Raw genomic sequence first — 21,281 nt, forward strand, 5'->3', positions numbered from 1 at the left:
GACAAAAATGCGTTTCAAAGCGTTTCGTTTTGACAGGTGACAGATCCGACAACAAACGACGCAAACGGATCGGGGGTGAGACGAAATCGCATCAGCAAAGATGGCCCCTTGATTCAACAGGTAGTCCGTGTTGATTTTTGTGTTTTCGTCGAAAAAAATGTAGTTGCGCGGTTGTTTTCGGTTGAATTTATAGTTCTCGCGATCAGTTCCGATCTAACGCGTATAGAAGTGCATGAATAGTGTCGAGTTTTGCGCAGGAGGCACGGTGAATCTTGGTTTCGATGTTGCCACAAGTGTTTTGCTCCGTTTACGCCTCGGAAAATGTTGACATTGCTGAGCGAACTGCGCTTCTGGTCTACCAAGGAGGACATCCTCATCAAGGACACCGATCTGGGAGCGGCCAAGTGAGTTAAGAAGCGTGGGAACTTGATGGGCACCGCACGAAGAACGAAGAACACTTTCTTGGGCTGATAGATAAAGATTTCCTAATCGATTACGCGAGGTCGTTTCCCATCAGCCTCTTCAGGGTCTCTTGTCTATTGTCTTTCTTGTGCCTTCACTTCGTGCTGGTGGCCCATCTTCTCATAACACAGATTCCCACAAAAGCAAACAACGATAAACCGCCAGGGCTGGTAGCGATTGAGTGTCTTGAAAATAAGGAACTTTACGAAACCCCGTAATTAAGATAAAGAAGATCAAAATAGGAACCAAAAATATCAAAGCAATCTAAACAAGCAGTTTAGATTTTTTTCGAGTATGTACCGTAAAACGGGATAACTTTGAAATATAATTCGAGTTACATTGATAGACCATGTTATAACGTCTCAGGTAAACCTACACATATTGCTAAAACAAGATTTTCAAGAGATTGTAAACAGTGGCGTAACGTGCGGTTGGCCAAATTGACATTTTTGAAGAGATTAAAAAAAAGCGCGTAATAATTGTAAGTTTAGTTGTTAGTTGTTGAATTGAATTGAATCGCTTTCAAAGATTGTTGGGGAGCGGGAGAGTCACCTTTGGCAGAAACACTCAAAAAATGACAACAGCTCTCATGCTCGCAGCTTCAATTCTAACAAATATTAACAAATTGTAATTTGGCATACAAATATGTTAAACAGCTTTTTTCTAAGTATTGTTCTTCGTAGTTCTCAAAAGTCGCTATAACTGTATTACACGTAAAATTAATTTGTAGTTCGATTTGAGATTCAAGAGAAGAATAAGCAAGGTATTTTTTATAATTATTTCATAAACTTCAAAAGAAACGCGTTACAGCCAAGTTTCACAAACACCACTTTACTGAATCATATGCTGCATTGTAATAAAACTTTTAAAAATATATTCAAGGATCTTGAGTACGACTCAAATGAAATCCTGAAAGAGAATTTTCGAAATAAATTTCATCGTAGAAAGGGTGCTGTTATACATTCTTGGGCAGAGTTCATACAGGTCCGTCCCACTCGGGCATTTGGTCCCTCGGTAGTGCATAAGATACCCAAGTTTGACAGATCGCAGTACACTTTTCACGGCATTCTAGATTACCTTATGAGCCATAAAATGTTGGGCAACTGCAAGGGACATGGAGGTCTTTAATGGATCAGTGCACGAGTTCACTATTTGACTTTTAAGCGGTGCCGTGTTATTTGCGTGATCATAGCAACGAGTGAATTCGGCACCGCTCAAACGTCAAATTAGTAAACACGTGCATCGGTCCATATGTCTTTGGTTCATATATTATCTCAAGCGAGATCCTCTTGAAATGTAGGTGAGAGGAATTTGTAATTTTTTTTGATCAGTAATGCAGGGTTTTTGCGTACAAAATATTCCAATTTACGACTGAAAAATTCATGCGAATTTTGAAGGAACCGTCCAAACAAAGCTGCCGAAAATAGAGTTGTTCCCCAAGCAGCCTAGTAATCACAGGAAATCCTGGACAAATCTATAGATAACATAATACTTGATGTCATTCTGACTGAATACTAGCCTCAGGACTTTTGATAGATTTCTGAGCAGAATAATGTGAAAATCCCTATTGTCATTGCCACATTGTCCCGGCTACAATTTTCAAAGAATCTTACCCGATTTTCTGTGAAATCCTGAACATTTTTTTTTAAAGATCCTGATAGGTTTAACTTAAGAATCCTGAATAGACTGTTATACACTCACTGAAAGCCATTTGCCTACACACTTAGAAAATATCACCGACTCCGGTAATTTTTTTACCGAAATATAAACCGCTGAGCGTTCGGTAATGCTTCCGGTAAAGTTAAGAACAACCGAGCAATCCGTAATTGGAGTCAAAACGCAGTTGTCAAAATATTACAAATCGTTCGTTAATTATTACCGAAGGATTTGTGAAATTAATTACCGAACGCATTGTTCATATTTGCAGGCAGTCAGAATTGGATAGGATGATCAAAAACAAAATTATTATGGCAATTCATTATGATAATGAAATAACCTAATTCATTCCTAGATCGTTTATGTATTCGGTTCAACATGTTTATTTTTTTATCAATATAATTTCACTGTTAGCCACGATCAACCCAAAGGCAAGCTGCAAATTCACCGCCATAATTATCCACTTGTTTGGAATACCGAAACATCAGTTGAATATTTATTTACAGCACGTTTTCGGTAACAAAATTTACCGAACAACGAAATAAAATCTAAGTGTGTACACGAAAATTATGGATATTAAAGCCTGTCCACGATAAATTTCGGACACGGATGGCGGGTGTACCACAGAAAGTTCGAGAATTTTACAGAAAGAAGGATTAACATCCTTGTCAACTGTTTATTTTGTAGATATAACTCTTTTATTCTGAAATAAACAATTGTTTTGGTTGAATTATGAGTAACTTTTTTTTTGCTGCCATTATTTGGGTGTCCGAAATTTAACGTGGACAGGCTTTAGGACTAACTAAACCGTAGATATTCATAAATTTATTTATTTTTTGGTTGAATTATTGATAGATTTGTTACAAATTTATGGTGGAAAGGTTTAAGTACTTTTATTTTCCAGAGATTTTTGTTTTGCTGCGAATTTCATTGACGTGCTCATCTGTTGATTCTTGCTGAAAAATAAACCTGCAGTCTTAGAAATTTTGGCAAAAATAATTTTACAATATCTATAAAATTCTCTAGGAATACCTGGTACATTTACTGAGCCAAAGGACACTTTATCTTGCTTAATGCATTTCACTAAAATTTAAAAAGTAAATGCTTGCCTTATTCATATAGTTGTTTTTTTTTTTTTAATTCTTTATTAGTATCATTCCAAACATTACATCCATTTCTTATATCTAGGTGTTCTGTGTTATTAGACAACACTATCATCCTAATTTGGTAAAACAAATTTAATATTTTGTTAACAACATTTTACATTTCATTTGCCGTAGCAGTTCAGATTTTTTACAGGTGAGTTTATTTCACCTGTAAATATAGTTGTTAATGCAGGTTTGTTCCTTGCCATATAAACACATATATTCTGGATTCTTTCATTTTTTGGAATAACAAAATTCTTAGACAGTTCGTCTAAACAAAAAAAAAATCACTTTTTGGTTTAGGTTTAACCAATGTATTCCAATTTTGCGCAAATAATGCTTAAGCTTTAGCACGATACTCTTCAGAAATTATGTGATATTTAAATCACTATAGAATTTCGAAAAGGAAACCTTCAGAAATTTTGATGGCTTAAAGACGAATGCCTCTTATGGGTAAAGTATCTCTCAAAACAAATAAGGCACGTTAACGAAAAATCGTTTACAAAATTCAAATATGAGTTCTGATTTTGACTTTGACTAGGGAGCGATCAATTGGGGGTTTGCCAAGTGCGCCATGAGGCAATGCTACGGCCTACGGCTCTGATGATTACTTAATCCTATGTATCGATAATTATGGACTAATAACAGTGAGCGAAATTAGGAGCGTGCGCGAAATTTGGTAGCATCACGGTAGTTACTTGCTCTCTAAGTAATCTTCCGTGCATTTTTAATAGCCGTTAAAACTGGTTCAAACATAAATCAATGTGTGGTGAGGGTTCATATAAAAAATAAATATTGCGGCGCTCATTTTAAACCCACATCCGGCGGCGGCGGTAACGCGCAGATAATATGCGCGCAATTCACAGAATCTCACAGGGTTCCCAGAGTGCGTGCATAATTATCATAGAAAATCCTGAACAGGTTTTTCACATGATGCTAGGTGAGCTCCGGGTGGATTTTTTTCTATTCAAAAAAAATCAAAACTGGGAAAAATGTTCACAGAATCCTGAACAACATGTTTGGTGAATTTCGTGTCAGTAAAGAAAAAACATAAGTTAACAAGTATTAAACTTTGTTTCACTAGTGGTGGTAACCTCCATCGGAGTTAATACCATAGTATAACTTGTTTTTAAATGGAGATGATTTAGCACTACCTAATATTAAATCACATTACAATATTATGTCTGAAATTCAACCATAAGAAGCGGAAGGTTGAGGGTTCTAGAAAAGTTAATAATCTTCTTTTAATTAATTATTCACGAGTATCATTAAAACAAGGCTATTGAGTAAGCAGTGCTTAGAAACTCTAAGGTAATTCTGCGCTTGCTTCCGAGCGTTTGTCATAAAATAATAAAACAATTTCCTATTTTCCATGTTACTATTTAGGAATTTTAGGAAATTAGGGATTCCTTGTTAAATTACTGGAAGGATTCTGATGAATTTTTCATAGACATTTTCAACGTCTAAACTTAAAAAGCGAAAAAAATTTCCGGCCAAGATATTTGAATACATTTTATCAATTACCAGGACTTATATCTGACGGTATTGCTGATTGAATTGCTAATGAACTACTACAGTAATCTTTGGATACAAAATATATCTTTAACTTACTTTTTGAAAGCTTCAACAAAACTCATCTAGAAAGTAAACCGGAAACTGTGAGGCATTTAACAAATTGTCAGTAACTTGTTCAACACTTAAGCTCTAAATTAAGTTGGGAGTTCAGTAAAGAATGCGTGTAATACGGTAACGGTCTTATTTGGGCCAGGAGGTCCAAAATATATAGGGGTCCAAAATATATTGGTTACCCTAATTTAGTTTAAAGTAATTTCTGAAATTACTCTAGAAATTCCAACAGATGAGCCATACATTCTACACGGATCAAGCCTTAACCCTATCTTTTCGACGGCTTTGGTCGACTACTTCTAAACAAAAACACATTTAAATGATAAATTATGCCCAACATTCATCTAATTCGATATGTCTCAAGTTTATCAAAAATCAATGGTGGTCTGGAGTTACTTTTTTTTGAAGAAAATCTTCAATGCTACAAAAAATGTACCGCACATTTATCCTGAGATTTATTTTTTTGTTTGTTATTGAAATTTGTACTCTCCCATTTTCTGTAATTTATTCAAGGTTTTTTTTTTGAGAAATCCACCAAAAATTTTCCATTGTATCACTCCACTAATTTGCCAGTAGTTCCTCGTGAACAGGAATTTAGTAAAAAAAAAACTATCACGGATTTGTTTTCCAAAGTTCATGACTTTAGATATAGGTACCAATAGTTTTACACTGAAGCTTTTATTCGTCTCGTAACAATAAAGAGTGAAATTTCCAATGCGCCATATCACTACCCATTTATAGCAATCTAGTCTTATTCGAGACATATAAGTGAAATATTCACAATTACAGTATTTTACCACGAACAAAATTCACACCACGCGTAGATTATCAACTAATCTACACGTGGTGTGATCCATGGGTATGAGGAACTTATTTTCATTTCAAGAATTGTTTTACTATTACTTGTAGATTCGAAGTCACATTTTAGTCAATATTTGGTCAGTATTTCAATCATTTTGGTTACTAAAGTTACTATTAGCTATCTATCCGCTATCAGCCATGCAAATAAAAATATAGTAATAACTGTGTATTCAACAGATTATAAAAATTAAAATAAATGTTCCAGCGATTTCAAGAAGAATTTATTTAATGCTATCCTTTTAATCCTATGGATAATATTTTAGTTAAGTTTGGTTGGCCGTCATAACAATGTGCTGTTATGCATTGGAAACGCGAAAAATAATTGAAAAATTATACAATTGGGTTTGCGTTCTACTGCTACGGCTATCTGGGCCTCCAAAACATAAAATTACTATTGTCAAATACCCGGAACCGTTTCTGGCACGGCCAAATTAAGAAAATGTGATACTAAACGAATCGGAATCTTTCTAAAAGTTATAATGATTAATTAAAACTTTTGACCGCAATCGCAATTTTGAGACAAGGTAAATTAGGATTGCAGGAAATCTTTCAGGAAAACCTCCACATATTCCTTCAAGAATCGTCATCGGAATGAAAAATCGTGAACTTTGAGCTGTCGTGGGTATGAACTTCTGAATATGATATGCACTGGTTCCTTCTGAAGATTTCAGGTGGCCTTGTGTTCAAAATGACCATACTTACAAAATGTCCAGGATTCGATCCTAAAGTTTAAAAGTTTTCATATAATGCTAAAAGAACGAAAATCGGTTCAAAAATTGATCTTTGAGAATGTTTTAAAGTAATGGGTCATTTTTGACCCTGATTGCACAACCCAAGTAACATTGGTAGCTGAATAGCAGTTTTACAGTTGAAATGAGTTTTATAAAAAGAATAAGGTATTATTCAACTATCAATGTTACTTGGTAATGTGTAACTATTTCTTAACCTTAGGACTGTCGCGCTGTTGTACTTTGTACAACAGTTTCGATTTATTTGCTCAGAATAATGTATAAATCTCTGGGCAAATATCTGAATCAATTTCTGATGAAATTCTTGCTGTCCATACTCGCACAACAGTCCCATAAACATATGAAATCCCATATAATATGGGACTGTTATGCGAGTATGGGCGGCCTAGAGAATCATAAAACATAATACAATAATCCAGCAGTAATACTTTTCGTAATGTCACGAGAAAATCTCATTCCTGGTTGCTATTAATTAGCTTTCGTTTTGTTTTCTTGATTCCTTGATTCATTTTTGGTCTCCTTTTTATGGCAAAAAATGACTAAAGTTCATATTTGCCAGGCACTTAGCCGTTACCAGCTTTGTAAGCCAATTATTGGCTACATTTATATGTGTTATATCACTCATCTGCTTATATATGTTTTTAGGTACTTCGAGAAGAAGTCGGACAGTGCTAAATCGATATATTCCGAAGGCAAGAGGCTATACTTTGAGTCGCGGGGCTGCAAATGGAGCGTGGACAATAAAAAGCCCAACCGGCTGAGGAATGCTTTGAAGCTGTTGGAGGAAGAGCTCAAGCAGAGACGCATCGCTTTCTGCAAGTGGAAGAACAATGTCATCCTTCAGATTATGCTCTCGAATGGATTGCTCATCCACATCTTCATCAATCCGTTCAATGGGGACATCAATCGCGTATACTTCGACAAGTACTTCATTGGAAAGCTCATTTCCGAGCAGATAACTGACGTGATAATCACCCAAACGCACATTCTGATATCGTACAATGAGAACCAGATTACGTTCGTCCACCTCCAAAAACCGACCGCCAGGAAGAACAACCTCGAAAAGATCAGCCTCATGGACCCGAAGATCTACAACGTTATCATCGGAGGGCCCACGGCGCGAAAAATCCCCAAGCACTTGGTTTGCAGCAGCTCACAGGAAATGGTCATTGTGTGGACCAAATCCTCCCAGAATGAAGTGTACCCCTGGCGACCCACGGTGAAGGACCAGGACCGGGCCAATCTGCACGTGTACAAACTGAACGGGGCCAAGATGGAACTGCTGTGCTACTACTGGACCGAGTACGATCCCATTTCGGTGGATTTCTCGCTGCTGAATGGCTTCCAGGTGCACTCGGTGGAGCAGAAAATATCCAAAAAGGTATGAGATCATTCCCACGTTTAGCGATACTGCGGGGCTAGTGGCGAGTTACTATTTAGTGACTTGGTTACTTTTTTGGAGCAAATAATTATAAAGTCTCTCATTTCAATTAAAGTCACACCAGACATTAAGTCATACTATGTATTTTGAGCCAAAGCTCAGAGGAAAAAAAATATGAATCGGTAATTTTTTCTTCAAGTGAGGTCATGTTTTAAGAGGAAAATAACCATCATCGTTTTACAAATTTTCAAAATAGTTTTTTTTTTCGCTCAAAGTCGAAGCAATGTTCATGAAAATCTATCATCGCATTAAAAACCCCGTTTTTTCACCATTAGCCACCATTCACCACCATTTTCACCGTTATTGAATTCTGAGATCACTGCTTTTGGGAATCTGTAGATAAATCAGTGACGTTACCTCACTTTTTAATTGGTCAACAAATCTAAAATTTGCAATGTTTTCGTATTTAGAACATCTGGCATACAGTCAATGATTGGATTTGGCTTTTCAGACAATTTTCTAGTTAGAAATTCGTTGTTAAAACTCAAGAAATTCTATTAATTGAATTGGTAGGAATCTCTTAAGCTTCAAGAAGTTACACTAGAATTCACTGTGAGGAGAAATAAACTATTTTTTTTTAACAAAATGGTCTCTAAACTTGCATTAAACTCGTGACTATTTCTTCTAAAGAGACCTACCAGTCCCGTAAAATGCACTTTTTCGGTGATTTACTGTTGTTGAGCCAAGGACGTTTCCAGTGGGTGCAAATTAGATGCGGTCAATTAGCATAATTTTGAAGCTTCGTATAATTACCACTGACTGGTGGGAAACCGTTTCGATTAGTAGTAATTAACCAAAATTTATGTTTGTGCTTCTGATTCTTCTAGGGTGACGTGACCATAGACAGCTGTATATACCAGATTCACAAAACGAAGATGCGGCGGGTGGCGGTGACGTCGATTCCCCTGCAGACGCAGGTTTGCTGCAATGCGTTCAGCCCGGACCACGAGAAGCTCATGCTGGGATGCATCGACGGGTCGGTCGTGCTGTTCGACGAAGGCCGAGGGATCACACACCTCGTTAAGGCAGCTTTTGTGAGTATATTTTTTATGAACGCTAATCTCGTATAACTTCTGATCTCGCACTAAAAGCCATTGGTAATCGAGTGTGCAGCTCGATGTTTTTAAGCAAATGAATGGATCAGGATAAAAACTGTCGCCTAGGCCGTCCCTTATTTTTCGAAAATGCGAAATGCTATAAGTTCGTCATTGTAAAGTGCTCGTTTTGGTAAGAAAAAAATCAGGTAAAAATTTGAAGTCCGTGCGTGGACGCTAAGTGGTCCCCCAACGGCCCTGAAAGTATTAGGCGTAGATGACCACGTGCGCAAAATCGAGCTCGCTGCTCTAGTGCACCCAGCATAAGTACGAAAAGCCACCAGTAACAAATTGTCCTGCGTGCGTTGATAATCAGCATATGCTGATTATCAACGCACGCAGGACAATTTGTTACTGGTGGCTAACATGAAAGTACCCATTAAATGGGTTTCTTGTACCCATTTTTATGGTCAGTATGGAAGTGTCAGAAAAAGGGTACTTTTCAGTGACATTAAAAAGGGTACTTTAACCTCATTATGAAGTATCCATCCTGGTAATATAAATGGGTAAATAGTGCACATGATATAGTTCGCAAAGCAAAAGCGCCATTTTTCAATTTCAGATTTGTATCGCTTGATGTTAGTGAAAAAGTCGTTTTTTTTTTATTATTCGATAATAAATTAAGGAGGAGAAGATTACAAACATTATTTCCAATACGTAAGTAACGTTAGTGAATACTTTCCGGTAAGTGCTTCTTCTAACAATCGTTTTTCTGATTTTAGATTTTCGGATGATCGCAACTGAGTTCATTGCAAACTGCAATGAACTTTCCGTAGTGCCAGGGTTGTCGGCTAGATGATCACATACATGTTGACATTTTTGGTTAAACTATGAAATAAATGTACGTTGCACTTTAATTAGTCTTCTATTTATTCTGTTCTACATTACATGAAATTTATTTAAATCAAAACTTTTGCCATAACCTCAATCCGCTCTATCGCACATAAAATAATGGGGTTTTATTACCCATGTGCATATCAGAGGTCAAGAGTTAAAAATACCCATTATTTGAAGTTCGAGGGGAATACTCTTTAATGGGTAAGTCGACTTTACTCTTTTAATGAGTTAAGCCACTTTTCTTGGAAATGGGTATTTTTTTACCCATTAATGGGTATTTTCATGTTAGCGTGTGTAGAAGTTTGTTTTCTTTGGGATGATTCGAATATTACGTAACGCAAAATTAGACCCCCTCCCTACCCCACGTAACAGCTCTTGTATGAAAAATTTAAAATTTTTGTATGAATCGTAACACTACGGAAGCCTCCCTCCCTCCCCCTGTTGCGTTACGTAATATTTGAATGATCCCTTTGTAGTTCTGAATTTTATGTCAGCGTGCAGTGTTATTAAGATATCCACAGTATAAAATATTATTTTACCTATAATTCTAGGGGTAGTCGGGGCGGTTTGGCCAATGGGGTGGAATGAGCACCCCTTGAAAAGTGCATAAATTCTTGAAATTTCATCTGAAATAACTTGCAACCCCAAAGCTGATGAGGAAATGAAGCAATAGGCATGAATTTTTTTATTATATTAGATTATTTTGCTATCAAAAATGGGGTGCTCATTTCACCTCATCAGTAAAAAATCGACTCGAAAAATGACAAATTTTGAAAAACCAATCATTCATCCTTGAACTTTATAAGACAAAGGGAATTATGCGGATCTAGTGTATTCATCTAAACATTGTTATAAATTATGCAAACATTCGAATAATTCATAATATTTTCAGCACTTTTATCGACTTTTCCTTAAGGTGGCCAAACTGCCCCACTTTCCCCTATACTGATTATCAATTTGTTACTAGTGGCTTTTCGTACTCATGTTGCGTGCATTAGAGCAGCGAGCTCGATTTGGCGAACGAGGGTCATCTACACCTAATACCTTTAGGGTCGTTGGGGGACCACTTAGCGTCCTCGTACGGACTTCAAATTTTTACCTGATTTTTTTCTTACCAAAAGGAGCACTTTACAATGACGAACTTACAGAGTGGCCACCGAACCGGGAAAAACGGGAAAAGCGGGAAAAAGACGGGAATTTGAATTCACCTGGAAAAAGACGGGAAAAACCGGGAATTTGAGATGGTCACCGGGAAAATTGTTTGGAACGAATATTTTCGAGCTCTATATCTACGAACCATAGGTTGTAGATTCAGCATTTGAACAGGTAACTTTCATTGGAATGCTTTAAAAATTTCAAATGCTTTAAAAATTTCTTCTTTGTTACATTATAATCCTGTAATGTTTCATGTTTCCAACCATGTTTAGAAATATTTGTTTTGCGATCCCGTAGCAAATCAATAAATTTTTCATCGAGAAGATGAATAACATAAATGCCTGCTTTTCCTACCAAAAAAATGCTGAAAAGTGCTATTTTTTCGGCACTCTTTTCGGTCCTTAAAAGTAGCACTTTTCGGTACTGTATTGGGAGGCCAAATCAAATATTCCAATCTTTTCGTGCCATATCATCTGAATCTATATCCTTTTTGCGATCCGGATCGTTTTTTTTTAATGTTAGCTTGTGCTTTTAGAAGTAATCCTGCTAAAACAGATATTTTAGTTATTTCAAAACTCGTTATTTCAGCATCTGTTGTATTTATCCAAAACGGAGAGCCTCGTTGGATAAATGTACAAATCGTGCTGAAAAAATCATCATTTTGCAATATGTTTTTTTTTTTCATAAATAACTATTAGTCTTTTCACTACCGTCAAGGATAACCTTTTTTGAACTATTCTCTGACTGATTTACCCGAAGTTTGGAATCAGTGTTAAAAGAATTCTTTTAGAAGATTATTGTATTGAATTTTTTTTTCAGTTACTGAACATGTATACCTCAATTAATCCTGATATTTATTCTTGTAAACAATCCCGAATAGGTCATTTTTTAATAAATCTACTAAGAGTTTGAAAATACAAACTTATACATGCGTGCCTTTGTTCAATATTCACCTTAAAATTATTTGCTCTACAGGATCTTCATGAAAAAAAATCGAAATAATAAAAGTTGAGCTGAAATACCTTCAATTAACAAAATAAAAAACCGGGAAAATTCTGAAAACTATATCGGGAAAACCGGGAAAAAAGCGGGAATTTCAAAATGGAAATTTGGTGGCCTGACTTATGACATTTCGCATTTTCGAAAAATAAGAGACGGCCTAGTATGTATACCAATAGCCAAGGTGTGTGCATTTTACTCTAGCCAGAGTAAGGTGTAATCATTTGACGAAAGCGGCTAGGAGGCCATCTTTAACTTGCTGGCCGTTTTGTTTACAAACATTACTGCCTTGCCTGAAACTGAAACTAGCTGTGCTGCCATCAGTGCGGACAAAATTGTCAAAAAAGAAAGAAAGTAGTAGAGTACACAAGGAGCAGGGGCGACCAGATTAGAATAATTATTGACAACACTGTTTCTCCAACCAATCATGAGTCAATCTCTCGACTACCTGTCTCAGATGTTTGTAAACAAAACGGCCAGCCCTTCCTCATCTACCCTGTCTGGTTTTCTCCACAGAGTGAGCATAATAGGACACCTTAGAGAATTGAACGCGCCTTGCCAATAGCCTGGTCTAACATCCGAAAAATGATTATCTACAGATCAACTCAAGTTGCGTCTACGAACTTCAGTTTTTTTTTTTCCTTTTCAAAGCACCTTCGGCTGGTTTAAGCCATAATAGACATTGACGGCCGAACATTAGAAAAGGTGGTAGACCTGTAGGCGAATTCCGGCGCGTATTTTCTTCGAAGAAAAGAAAATTTTCTTGCTGGTGGATTATGGAAGAAAATTTCTTCTCTTCGAAGAAAATGTGCGCCGGAATTTACCTGCTGTTCCAGCAAAATTTTTGAACTGAACATATGCAACCATATTTTTTCTTTATCTTAATGCCGTTACATTCCAAGAGGAACCGAGCCTACTTCTCAGCTTAGTGTTCTTTTGAATACTTCTACAGTTATTTAGGCTTATTCTATGAATGGGGTAGGAGAAAACCTGGTCTCGTATAATGGCGATGTGTTAATATAATCGACTCGAATGAGGTGAGTCTCCGTTTGATTTACACAGCGAGTCACTTCATTCGTGTCGAGTGTTGTCACCTCGCTATACGATACCGACGATTCTACCCCATTACCCCGAATTCTATATCCCTGAACGACCAGTAACTCCGAATGACATTACCCAGGATTCCAATATCACGAAGCAATGTCATTAAACATTGGGTAGTGGCATTAGGGTTGATGGCTTTCGGTGTAATGGGATTGAAAATTTCACTCCACTAGTAGAATAAGCTCAAGGTATTTGCCAAATGACCAGTTTTACGTTCGTGTATCGTGTAGAAAATCACAAACTCTATGCCCTGGAAAATCGATACATTTTCCAATTCGTGAAAAAGATCGCCTTTGACGGGATTTGAACCCACGATCATCAGCAATCTGAATGTGTACCCCGATCATAGTTATTCATATTAACATCTCTTTCCTTTTCTAGATTCCCACCTTTGTTTCGTGGCACAGCGACTCATCGATCGTGATGATCGCCAACGAGAAGGGCCAACTGCAGTGCTTCGACATTGCCCTGTCCTGTGTTCGCACCCAGTTGATGAGTGAAGATGTAGTCCCGTCCAGTATATTGGATCTGTCGAATTACTTTGCCCATCCATACAATCTTGCCAAGCTGTGTTGGAGTAGGAAACCGGAAATAACGGAACACTTTGAGAAGAACGCCATCACTGATTGCTTCTTGCTGTTGGCTTTTGAGAATGGTCCACTAGGATGTGTTCGGTTCGTTGGTGGAACCGGATTGAAGGGTGACGTCCATACTTCAGGTCTAACGGCTGACGTGTTGATCCACAAGTACATCTCGCTGAACCAGGTGGAGAAAGCGATCAACATACTGCTGAGCCTAAACTGGGACACGTACGGCGCCATGTGCCTTCTGTCCCTACACCGAATAGCAAACTATATTTTTAAGCAGCCCTTGGGCACGGAGAGGGAGTTGCAACTGCAGAAAGCCTTGGGCAGTTTTCTGGTACCTGTGAAACCGTTATGCTATGAGACTGAAGTGGAATTTGGCGACCAGGTGAACGACATCACGTTGCGGTTCTTCCACTACCTGCTGCGGAACAAGTCGTACAACAAGGCGTTCAGCTTGGCCATCGATATCAACGATGCGGATCTGTTCCTCAAACTACACGACAAGGCGAAAACCGATGGCGATGTGGAGCTGGCCAAAGAGGCACTGAAGAAGGTGGACGTTATCAACCGGATATGTACGGATAGGAGCGATAGCGAACGTGAGTATTAGGATGGCCGATTAGGACTAAAATCTTATGTTTGATCATTTGGACTCCCGGAAGCTACTGTGATAATTTGAGCGAAATCCGTTAACTCTAAGGAGCTTTAAAGGATATTAAAGTTCGTATGGAGAAATTTGACCAAATATTAAGAAAACGTCGCAGTCTGTTAAACAGGATGCGCGACAGTGTTTTGTATCCGAATTCAGCAGGGTAATTCCTCTGTAATTGGCACACTCAAATCTATGCCCTTTCCTGTAGATTGGGCGTATGAGGCCATCCAATCAGCCGATGTGCATTTCTACGTGCTCCCATGCCTTCCCCAGCAGCTTTACAGTTCTTCAGCTCGTTAACATCTCGTATGGTTGGTGGGTCCACAGTTACATTTCCATTTTTATCGTTCAAAAACTGCTGAAAGTGCTCCTTCCACCTGGTATCCACCGCCATTTTATCGGTCAGCAAATTCCCTTCTCGATCACTGCACATGACAATGGTATTGTGTCGCGCGCCATTGACCGTTGCATACAATCTCCGCATATCGTTCCGGTTCATGATATCTTTGGCTTCAGCCAATTTTCACTGTAGCTTCTGAAGGTCCAAATTCACAAGTTTGGGATTGTTACCTAATATTCGATGTTTTTCATTGAAAAATATGCTAAGCTGATGTTTTCTATGGATTGAGTTTGGAGAATAATGACTTATGATAACTTACGATGTTTCTCTTACAGATTCTTTATGCTCCAATTCCTCATGTTCTCTGTGTGCGGAAAGCTTCGACGAAGACGATGAAGATGATGACGAGGGATCGGAACGGGAAAGTTCCCAAGTGCAGATGCCACGTGCTGCCAAAATAACTAGCACCGACGCTGTCAGTTTCAAATCGTACTCCACTTCGTCCAGTTCGTCCAAGTCGTCCCAGATAAGGAACGGCGCTGTGAAACATCCTCCCTTGCCCAAAACTACAGAGGGCAGTAGTGCCAGCAGCAGTATAGCGACACGAACCGCGACAGCCAACGTTCGTTCAAAGTCCGAGTTCAGCAACGATCGTCCACCGTTACCGTACGTTCCGAAGAAAGCACCGACCACCACAATGCAACGGAGCCAAACGGCTATGGCGCTGAAGCTTAGCAAACACCAACAGTCGAGAATAGCTCAGACTAGGCTGAAAGGAAAATCATTGAGCTCAAGTAATTTGCTTTCTGTTTCGGATAACGTGTCTCCTTACTTTGGGTCGTCTATCCAGCGGGGTAACGTGCGAGCTCGCTTAAATCCTAGGGAAAAGGCGGCCAAACTGTACGCTTCTCCTGCAAACAGTTTATCGATGGAGCAGCTTGATATATCCAATCGAAATTCCAGGCCGTTCTATGTAGATTTTGTAGAAAACTCAGTCGCTTCCAGACCTCCTCCTAACGGTCAACACGTCGTTATCGATGTGGTACCAAAACCAATAAGCTCTCCAAATGCGCTGAATTATCCACCAGCCAACATACTCGACCAAACGATTGGTATCCCTCTAGTACAAGATGAACCGGACTTCGCCCGACGCCCTCGGAAACCTTGGTTTACCTCGCAAGCCCCGCAACCGCAGTTCCGAAGCATTCCGAACCCCTCGAACTTGAACAACGCTCCTCGAACTGTGATCCACCAGTATCCGCTCATTTCCGGCAACATTCCGTCCAAGTTCCAATCGAAGTACAACCAACAACCTCCGGAGGTTATCGACCGACTGCGAATGCCCCGGCGGAAGGAACCGGCCGCATCCATTCTGTCCAACAGTACAAACTCCTCGCTGGCAATGGCTGGCCCCTCATCGGCCGGGTTCCCCCAACAACCGGGCAGTTCGTCCTCGTCTTCCTCCGCCAAGAAGGAGAGCGGCGAAAAGAACAAGGTCAAATTCTCCGACACTGTGACGGTGGCTGTCGTACCGGTGAGTTGGATATAACCGTAGCATGCATGGTATACATTATCCGTTTGAAAAATTATTGCATCACCTTAAAAAATTTAACATCACCTTAATATATAGGCACATGCATTATGCTATATCTCGAGATCCTGATAATCTATAATCGTGCGGTCTTCAGTTTCGGTCCACAAAAACAGTTTTTTTCAGGAAATGTTTGCAAAGGCCATATTTTATAAATGAACTGTTTCATACGTTCCAGATTTGTTTTCTGAATTACAATTTTCCATGCTCTCTAGCGTCACGTAGCGGAAGAATTACGAACCTTCTGAATATCCTTGACCTTCTGAACAACTTTTGAGGTGGTACGATTTTTTTTAAAGTGGAGTGTTGAAATTTTTTTTCGAGCTAGATCGATACTTGATAATGAGTAATCTAACAACCATCTTCGTGCATAACAGGAAATTCCTCGCAAGGATAAACTGGGCGAGAAGTCCCGCAAACCTCCCTACAGTTCAATGATTGCCGATCCGAAACGGGAATTGGCGGAAAGTTTACCCCTGTGCCATCCAAACGATGACTATCTCAAAGATTTTACCCCCATGCAAGGTATGTTCGCTATAATAGAAAGCCATCGAGGCATACGTTCAACAATGTCTTCCTTTTCAGAAATAATGAGCAATGATCAGCAACAGCAGCCACACCACCATCAGCAGCAGGAAAATGCCGACAACGACAATAAGAAAATACCCAACATCAAAGTGGTTCATTTTGGTGTGGTGTAACTGAAATGGCCAATGATCCAACGAATCCTCCTCAAGTATTCCGTCCAGTGAAGCTGAATCAGTATTTTTTAAATGTTAAACAGAGACACTGTTTCTTGTTATATTATACATATTTTCATGTTGTAAATATTCGAACCGTACTTAAGTCTCTACATAATTGTATATTTATTAGTATACACAGGCAATAATTTACAATATAATATATTTTGAATAATGCATGCATTCAGCTGATGATTTTGACACAATTATCGAAAATGTCCCTATTTTCAATGGATGGTCTTTAAAAGTCTCTTTTTCAGTCAAAATGATGTCTAAAGTCACTTTTTTCCGTTTTCTCCTTCCCGTAAATTCTGGTGCCAGATACTAGAGGCCACAGAGAAACCTTTAGAGACTCGTACGCGATTATTATATAGGTTCATTAGGAATCACTTCTCAGATTTCTCGAGGAACAACTTTGGAAATCTGAAGAGATTTTCTCTGCATTACTGTCGGGGATGCCTCCTGGAACTCCTTCAGAAATTGTCCCATAAAATCGTCAAGAACATTCTCCAAGGTTTTTTAAAGGATGCTTAGGTTTCACATTTCTCATAATTGTCCCATGTTCTATAGGGATACATGAGATAGTTTTGCGAATAGGGATTTAAAAAAAAATAGGGGCAATAGAGAAACTACTCCAGTATTTGCTCCAGGAAATTCAACGCAACTGGCTGCAACAATTTCCACAGGGATTATTCTAATATTTTCTCAGAGACTATCCAGAAGATTTCCTCTAGCAGATCTTTCAAAAATTCTTACTAGAGTTCTTCAAAGAAAATCCTCTAATGTTTCTCCCACAGATAAAAAAAAACATTTAGGGGTTTTTTTTTTCAGGAAACTCTACAAAGAATTTGTACAGGAGTTCCTACGTCGAATAAATATTGGTTTAAGAGGTCGTCCACGATTTCTCTCAGGAATTGCTCAAGAATTTCTCCTGGAACTAATTCAGGAAATCTATTAGGATTTTTCCGCGAACTCCTAAATAAATTCAACCAGGGATACCTCTAGAAATTTATATTGCTATTTCATCCAAGAATTTCTTGTGCAGTTCTTTCATACATTTTTCGAGTAATTTTCCCATACATATTTCTTCCGTCCAGTGCCGGCATCTCTGGAAGAATTAATCAGCAATTCTTAAAGATCTTCAATACAAAAATCTCAGGCATAATTTCAGCGAAATCGATAGAATCACTTGATGAATTCGTGAATGAATAAGGAATTTAATTAGAAATTAAAGGAAGAATATTTGGAGAAGTTCTGGAGAACATTCCTGGTGGAATTTGTTATCTGGTGTGGATGTTATCCTTAGGGATGGTACACAAATTATGTCACGCTAAATTTCAACTTTGTGATCCCCACCCATTCTCCCCTCCCCTTTGTCGCGTTTTTTGAATGAATCCTCCAAAAAAATTGTAAGACTTAGCTTGATCCCTCCCCTCCCCTCCCCTTAGAGCGTGACGTAATTTGTGATTGACCCCTAAATAAAATTCTAGGTTGAATTATTGAAAATATTGTCTTCAATGAAATTATTATATAAAATCCTTATGAAATCCGTAAAACAATCACAAAATTAACTCATTCAACGCCAAATCATCAAATTTAACAGTGATGAACTTAACATACGGTCTCTTAAGTTCATAATTTCAATCAAACTAAGTTTGTAACAAAAAGATTTTTCCCTCAAGGGATATGCTCATGAAGTGAACGCCAACTATTGATTATGCTGGATCACTGGATAAGTTTCCAATGTTTCCTTAACCCGATGTAAAGTTTAACCAAATGGTTATCGTTATAAACAAAGTTCAAATAACAAATTAAAGTATGGGAACATTGATAATATAAGTGTTTAAGTTTGTTAGTACTCACATTGGACAGATTTAGAATCGACCGCTCCAGCAGGATTGCAGTTGGACAACGTTTGAGCGATTCGAACGAACACCGAGTCAATCGAATCGTAGAATACGAAAGATGCTTCAGTCATGACCTGATGATGCACATACAGAGGGACACAAATTTTATCACTCACTGAATTTCACGCTTTGTTTCAATAATAATCAGCATTATCACTAATTTTTAATTTTATAAAAATCGATAGCCGAATCGCGCAAATTTTGAATAACTAAACAAAACCCCGGTACTGAAAAGATGTCGAAATTTCTGGCGTACCGTTTTGTTTCGAAATGCGGACATTCTCGCTTAATACCAAAGATATAAACAATTTTGTGATTTGCTCAGATTCAAAATCTGCACTGATAAGTATAAAAAATAAAAACACTGATGATAACTTCATTGTAACGGATATTAAAAACAAAACGACACTCAGAAATAAAAATAGACACAGAATTACTAAAGTTTATGCATTAATGACTATTTTCTATCTGCCTCTCTTTCAATCTGCTGTGAATTTCTACACTAAAGGCCCAAACGCAATGATCCCAAACGCAATGATCCCAAACGCAATGATCCCAAACGCAATGATCCCAAACGCAATGAACGGCAACGGAAAGCGGAACCGGTTCGCCAGCATGAACTACAACAAGCTTGTCGACTCAGTGTTAGTACAATTTCATTCGTTGTCAGCTCAACCGAGATGGTGTGATTAATCCTGGCGAACCGGTACCGCATTCCGTTGCCGTTCCGCTATCATTGCGTTCGGGCCTTAAGGGCCGATTTCTTCACCTCCGCTTACGCCGTAAACCACGTTTACCCATACGATTAAACCAGGTTTAAGGCCTAAGCGGTGGTGAAGAAACCGCTTATAAATGTAATTTCACCTGGGTTGAAGCTTAGCGATGCTTCAACCCAGGTGAATCGACAAATAGGATTAAAATTCCCTGCAGAATGAAAGAGAGGCAGATAGAAAATAATCATAAATTACTAAAATTTAGTCATTCTGTGACTACCCGTGTTTCTGAGTGTAGGAAAACTATAAACTTTCAATGGGTACCGGCTCATAAAGGTATAATAGGAAATGAAATAGCAGACACCCTCTCTAAAGAAGGATGTACTAACGAACAGATGATTCACACAAGAATACCACTCAAGGTTTGACTCAAGGACACAATTAATTTAGCGAAAATAGAAACACTAGAAGAATGGACACACGAATACACCACAACTTCGACAGAAAAAGGAGTTAAACATTACAATCTTATGCCAAAACCAACCTTCAAACCGTGGTTTGATAAACTTGAACTGGACACAATACAAATAGTTACAATAGGGAGATTAAGAACATTCCATACCTTATCAAAAGAAAAACTGTATTTATGGAAATTAACACAAGACGACAAATGCGATATATGTGGGGTTAAGGACTCCAGCCATGTCTTACTACACTGCACAAAATATTCACAATCAAGAATGCAATACAATATACTAACTGAACACGATAACATAGAAACATTACTTAACCAAGCCAGCGCTAATAACTATCGAGAAATTTCGAAATTCGTTCAAACAAATAACATAACAATATAATAACTAACACCAAACAGAGCGATTTTTCTCTTTGACAGTACAACTACAGTAGTTTACCGACTAAATTGAATCGGTACAATCTATTTATTAACCGAAAAAAGAAAATCGATAGAGATTTCGATCGCATTAAGTAAATTTAACCTTCGGGCTGTCGCGCTGTTGTACTTTGTACAACAGTTGTGACTTTTATGCTATCATTTTGCAACAAAGATTTCAATTGACACCAAACCAAAATGTATTCCTCAAGAATCTTCTTAAGGACAATACTCGACAGTTTTTATTTACAGTATAGCCCTTTAGAATACGGTAAAATCAACAAATGTATATGGAAGTCGCATAATAATGAACGCACTATGTACGGTTCGAGGAAACCACAGTTTGAAATCGTCATATCTTAAAATCCAGATAAAATAGAAACTTGGGGTCTTTATTAAAGTTGTTCTGGAGGTTAAGCGCTATCTGATGGTACCTCATTTAATTCGGAATTTGACCGCTAGGTGGCACTAGTGGGCATGGAAGTTTTACTTTTGTTTTGTAGATATTTCAGGATCCTGACTATTTAGATGGATGTCGTCTTCGGCAAAGTTGGTTAGTAAGTTTAGGACTATCATTTTTCGAGCTAGTTGATTCAAAATTTTGCCACTAGGCGGCGCTAGTGAGCATGAAACTTTTGTTTGCAGATATCTCAGGAGCCTGACCACTTAGAAAGATAGTGTCTTTGGCAAAATAGTTCAGTAGCTCAATGGATATCATTATTTGAGCCAA

General features: G+C 38.2%; 2 protein-coding genes across 2 annotated transcripts in view; one reads left to right on the plus strand and one right to left on the minus strand.

Moving 5' to 3' along the window:
• Positions 1 to 19,173, minus strand: part of LOC110674004 (cell cycle checkpoint protein RAD1-like) — a 110,128-nt gene extending 90,955 nt beyond the window's left edge. Inside the window, exon 1 of the mRNA XM_021850294.1 lies at positions 18,903 to 19,173. The gene's annotated coding sequence lies outside the window, so the exon portion shown is untranslated. The remainder of the gene's footprint in view (positions 1 to 18,902) is intronic.
• Positions 45 to 17,218, plus strand: LOC5573888 (WD repeat-containing and planar cell polarity effector protein fritz). Its single transcript, XM_021850292.1, has 7 exons — positions 45 to 404; positions 7,145 to 7,880; positions 8,768 to 8,974; positions 13,511 to 14,315; positions 15,044 to 16,242; positions 16,677 to 16,824; positions 16,885 to 17,218. Exons 1-7 carry the CDS (start codon positions 322 to 324, stop codon positions 16,998 to 17,000), a joined length of 3,294 nt encoding a protein of 1,097 aa, XP_021705984.1. The 5' UTR covers positions 45 to 321; the 3' UTR covers positions 17,001 to 17,218.
• Positions 19,174 to 21,281: the final 2,108 nt, after the last annotated feature.

The sequence above is a fragment of the Aedes aegypti genome, chromosome 3 (assembly GCF_002204515.2).
Source record: "Aedes aegypti strain LVP_AGWG chromosome 3, AaegL5.0 Primary Assembly, whole genome shotgun sequence".
Lineage (NCBI taxonomy): Eukaryota > Metazoa > Arthropoda > Insecta > Diptera > Culicidae > Aedes > Aedes aegypti.

What these genes read in the sequence shown, in the direction of transcription:
- LOC5573888 (XM_021850292.1), top strand. Translation starts at nt 322, where the DNA reads ATGTTGACATTGCTGAGCGAACTGCGCTTCTGGTCTACCAAGGAGGAC. An exon ending in ACCTCGTTAAGGCAGCTTTT is followed by an intron (nt 8,975 to 13,510) that starts GTGAGTATATTT and finishes TTCCTTTTCTAG; the next exon opens with ATTCCCACCTTTGTTTCGTG. An exon ending in GGATAGGAGCGATAGCGAAC is followed by an intron (nt 14,316 to 15,043) that starts GTGAGTATTAGG and finishes TTTCTCTTACAG; the next exon opens with ATTCTTTATGCTCCAATTCC.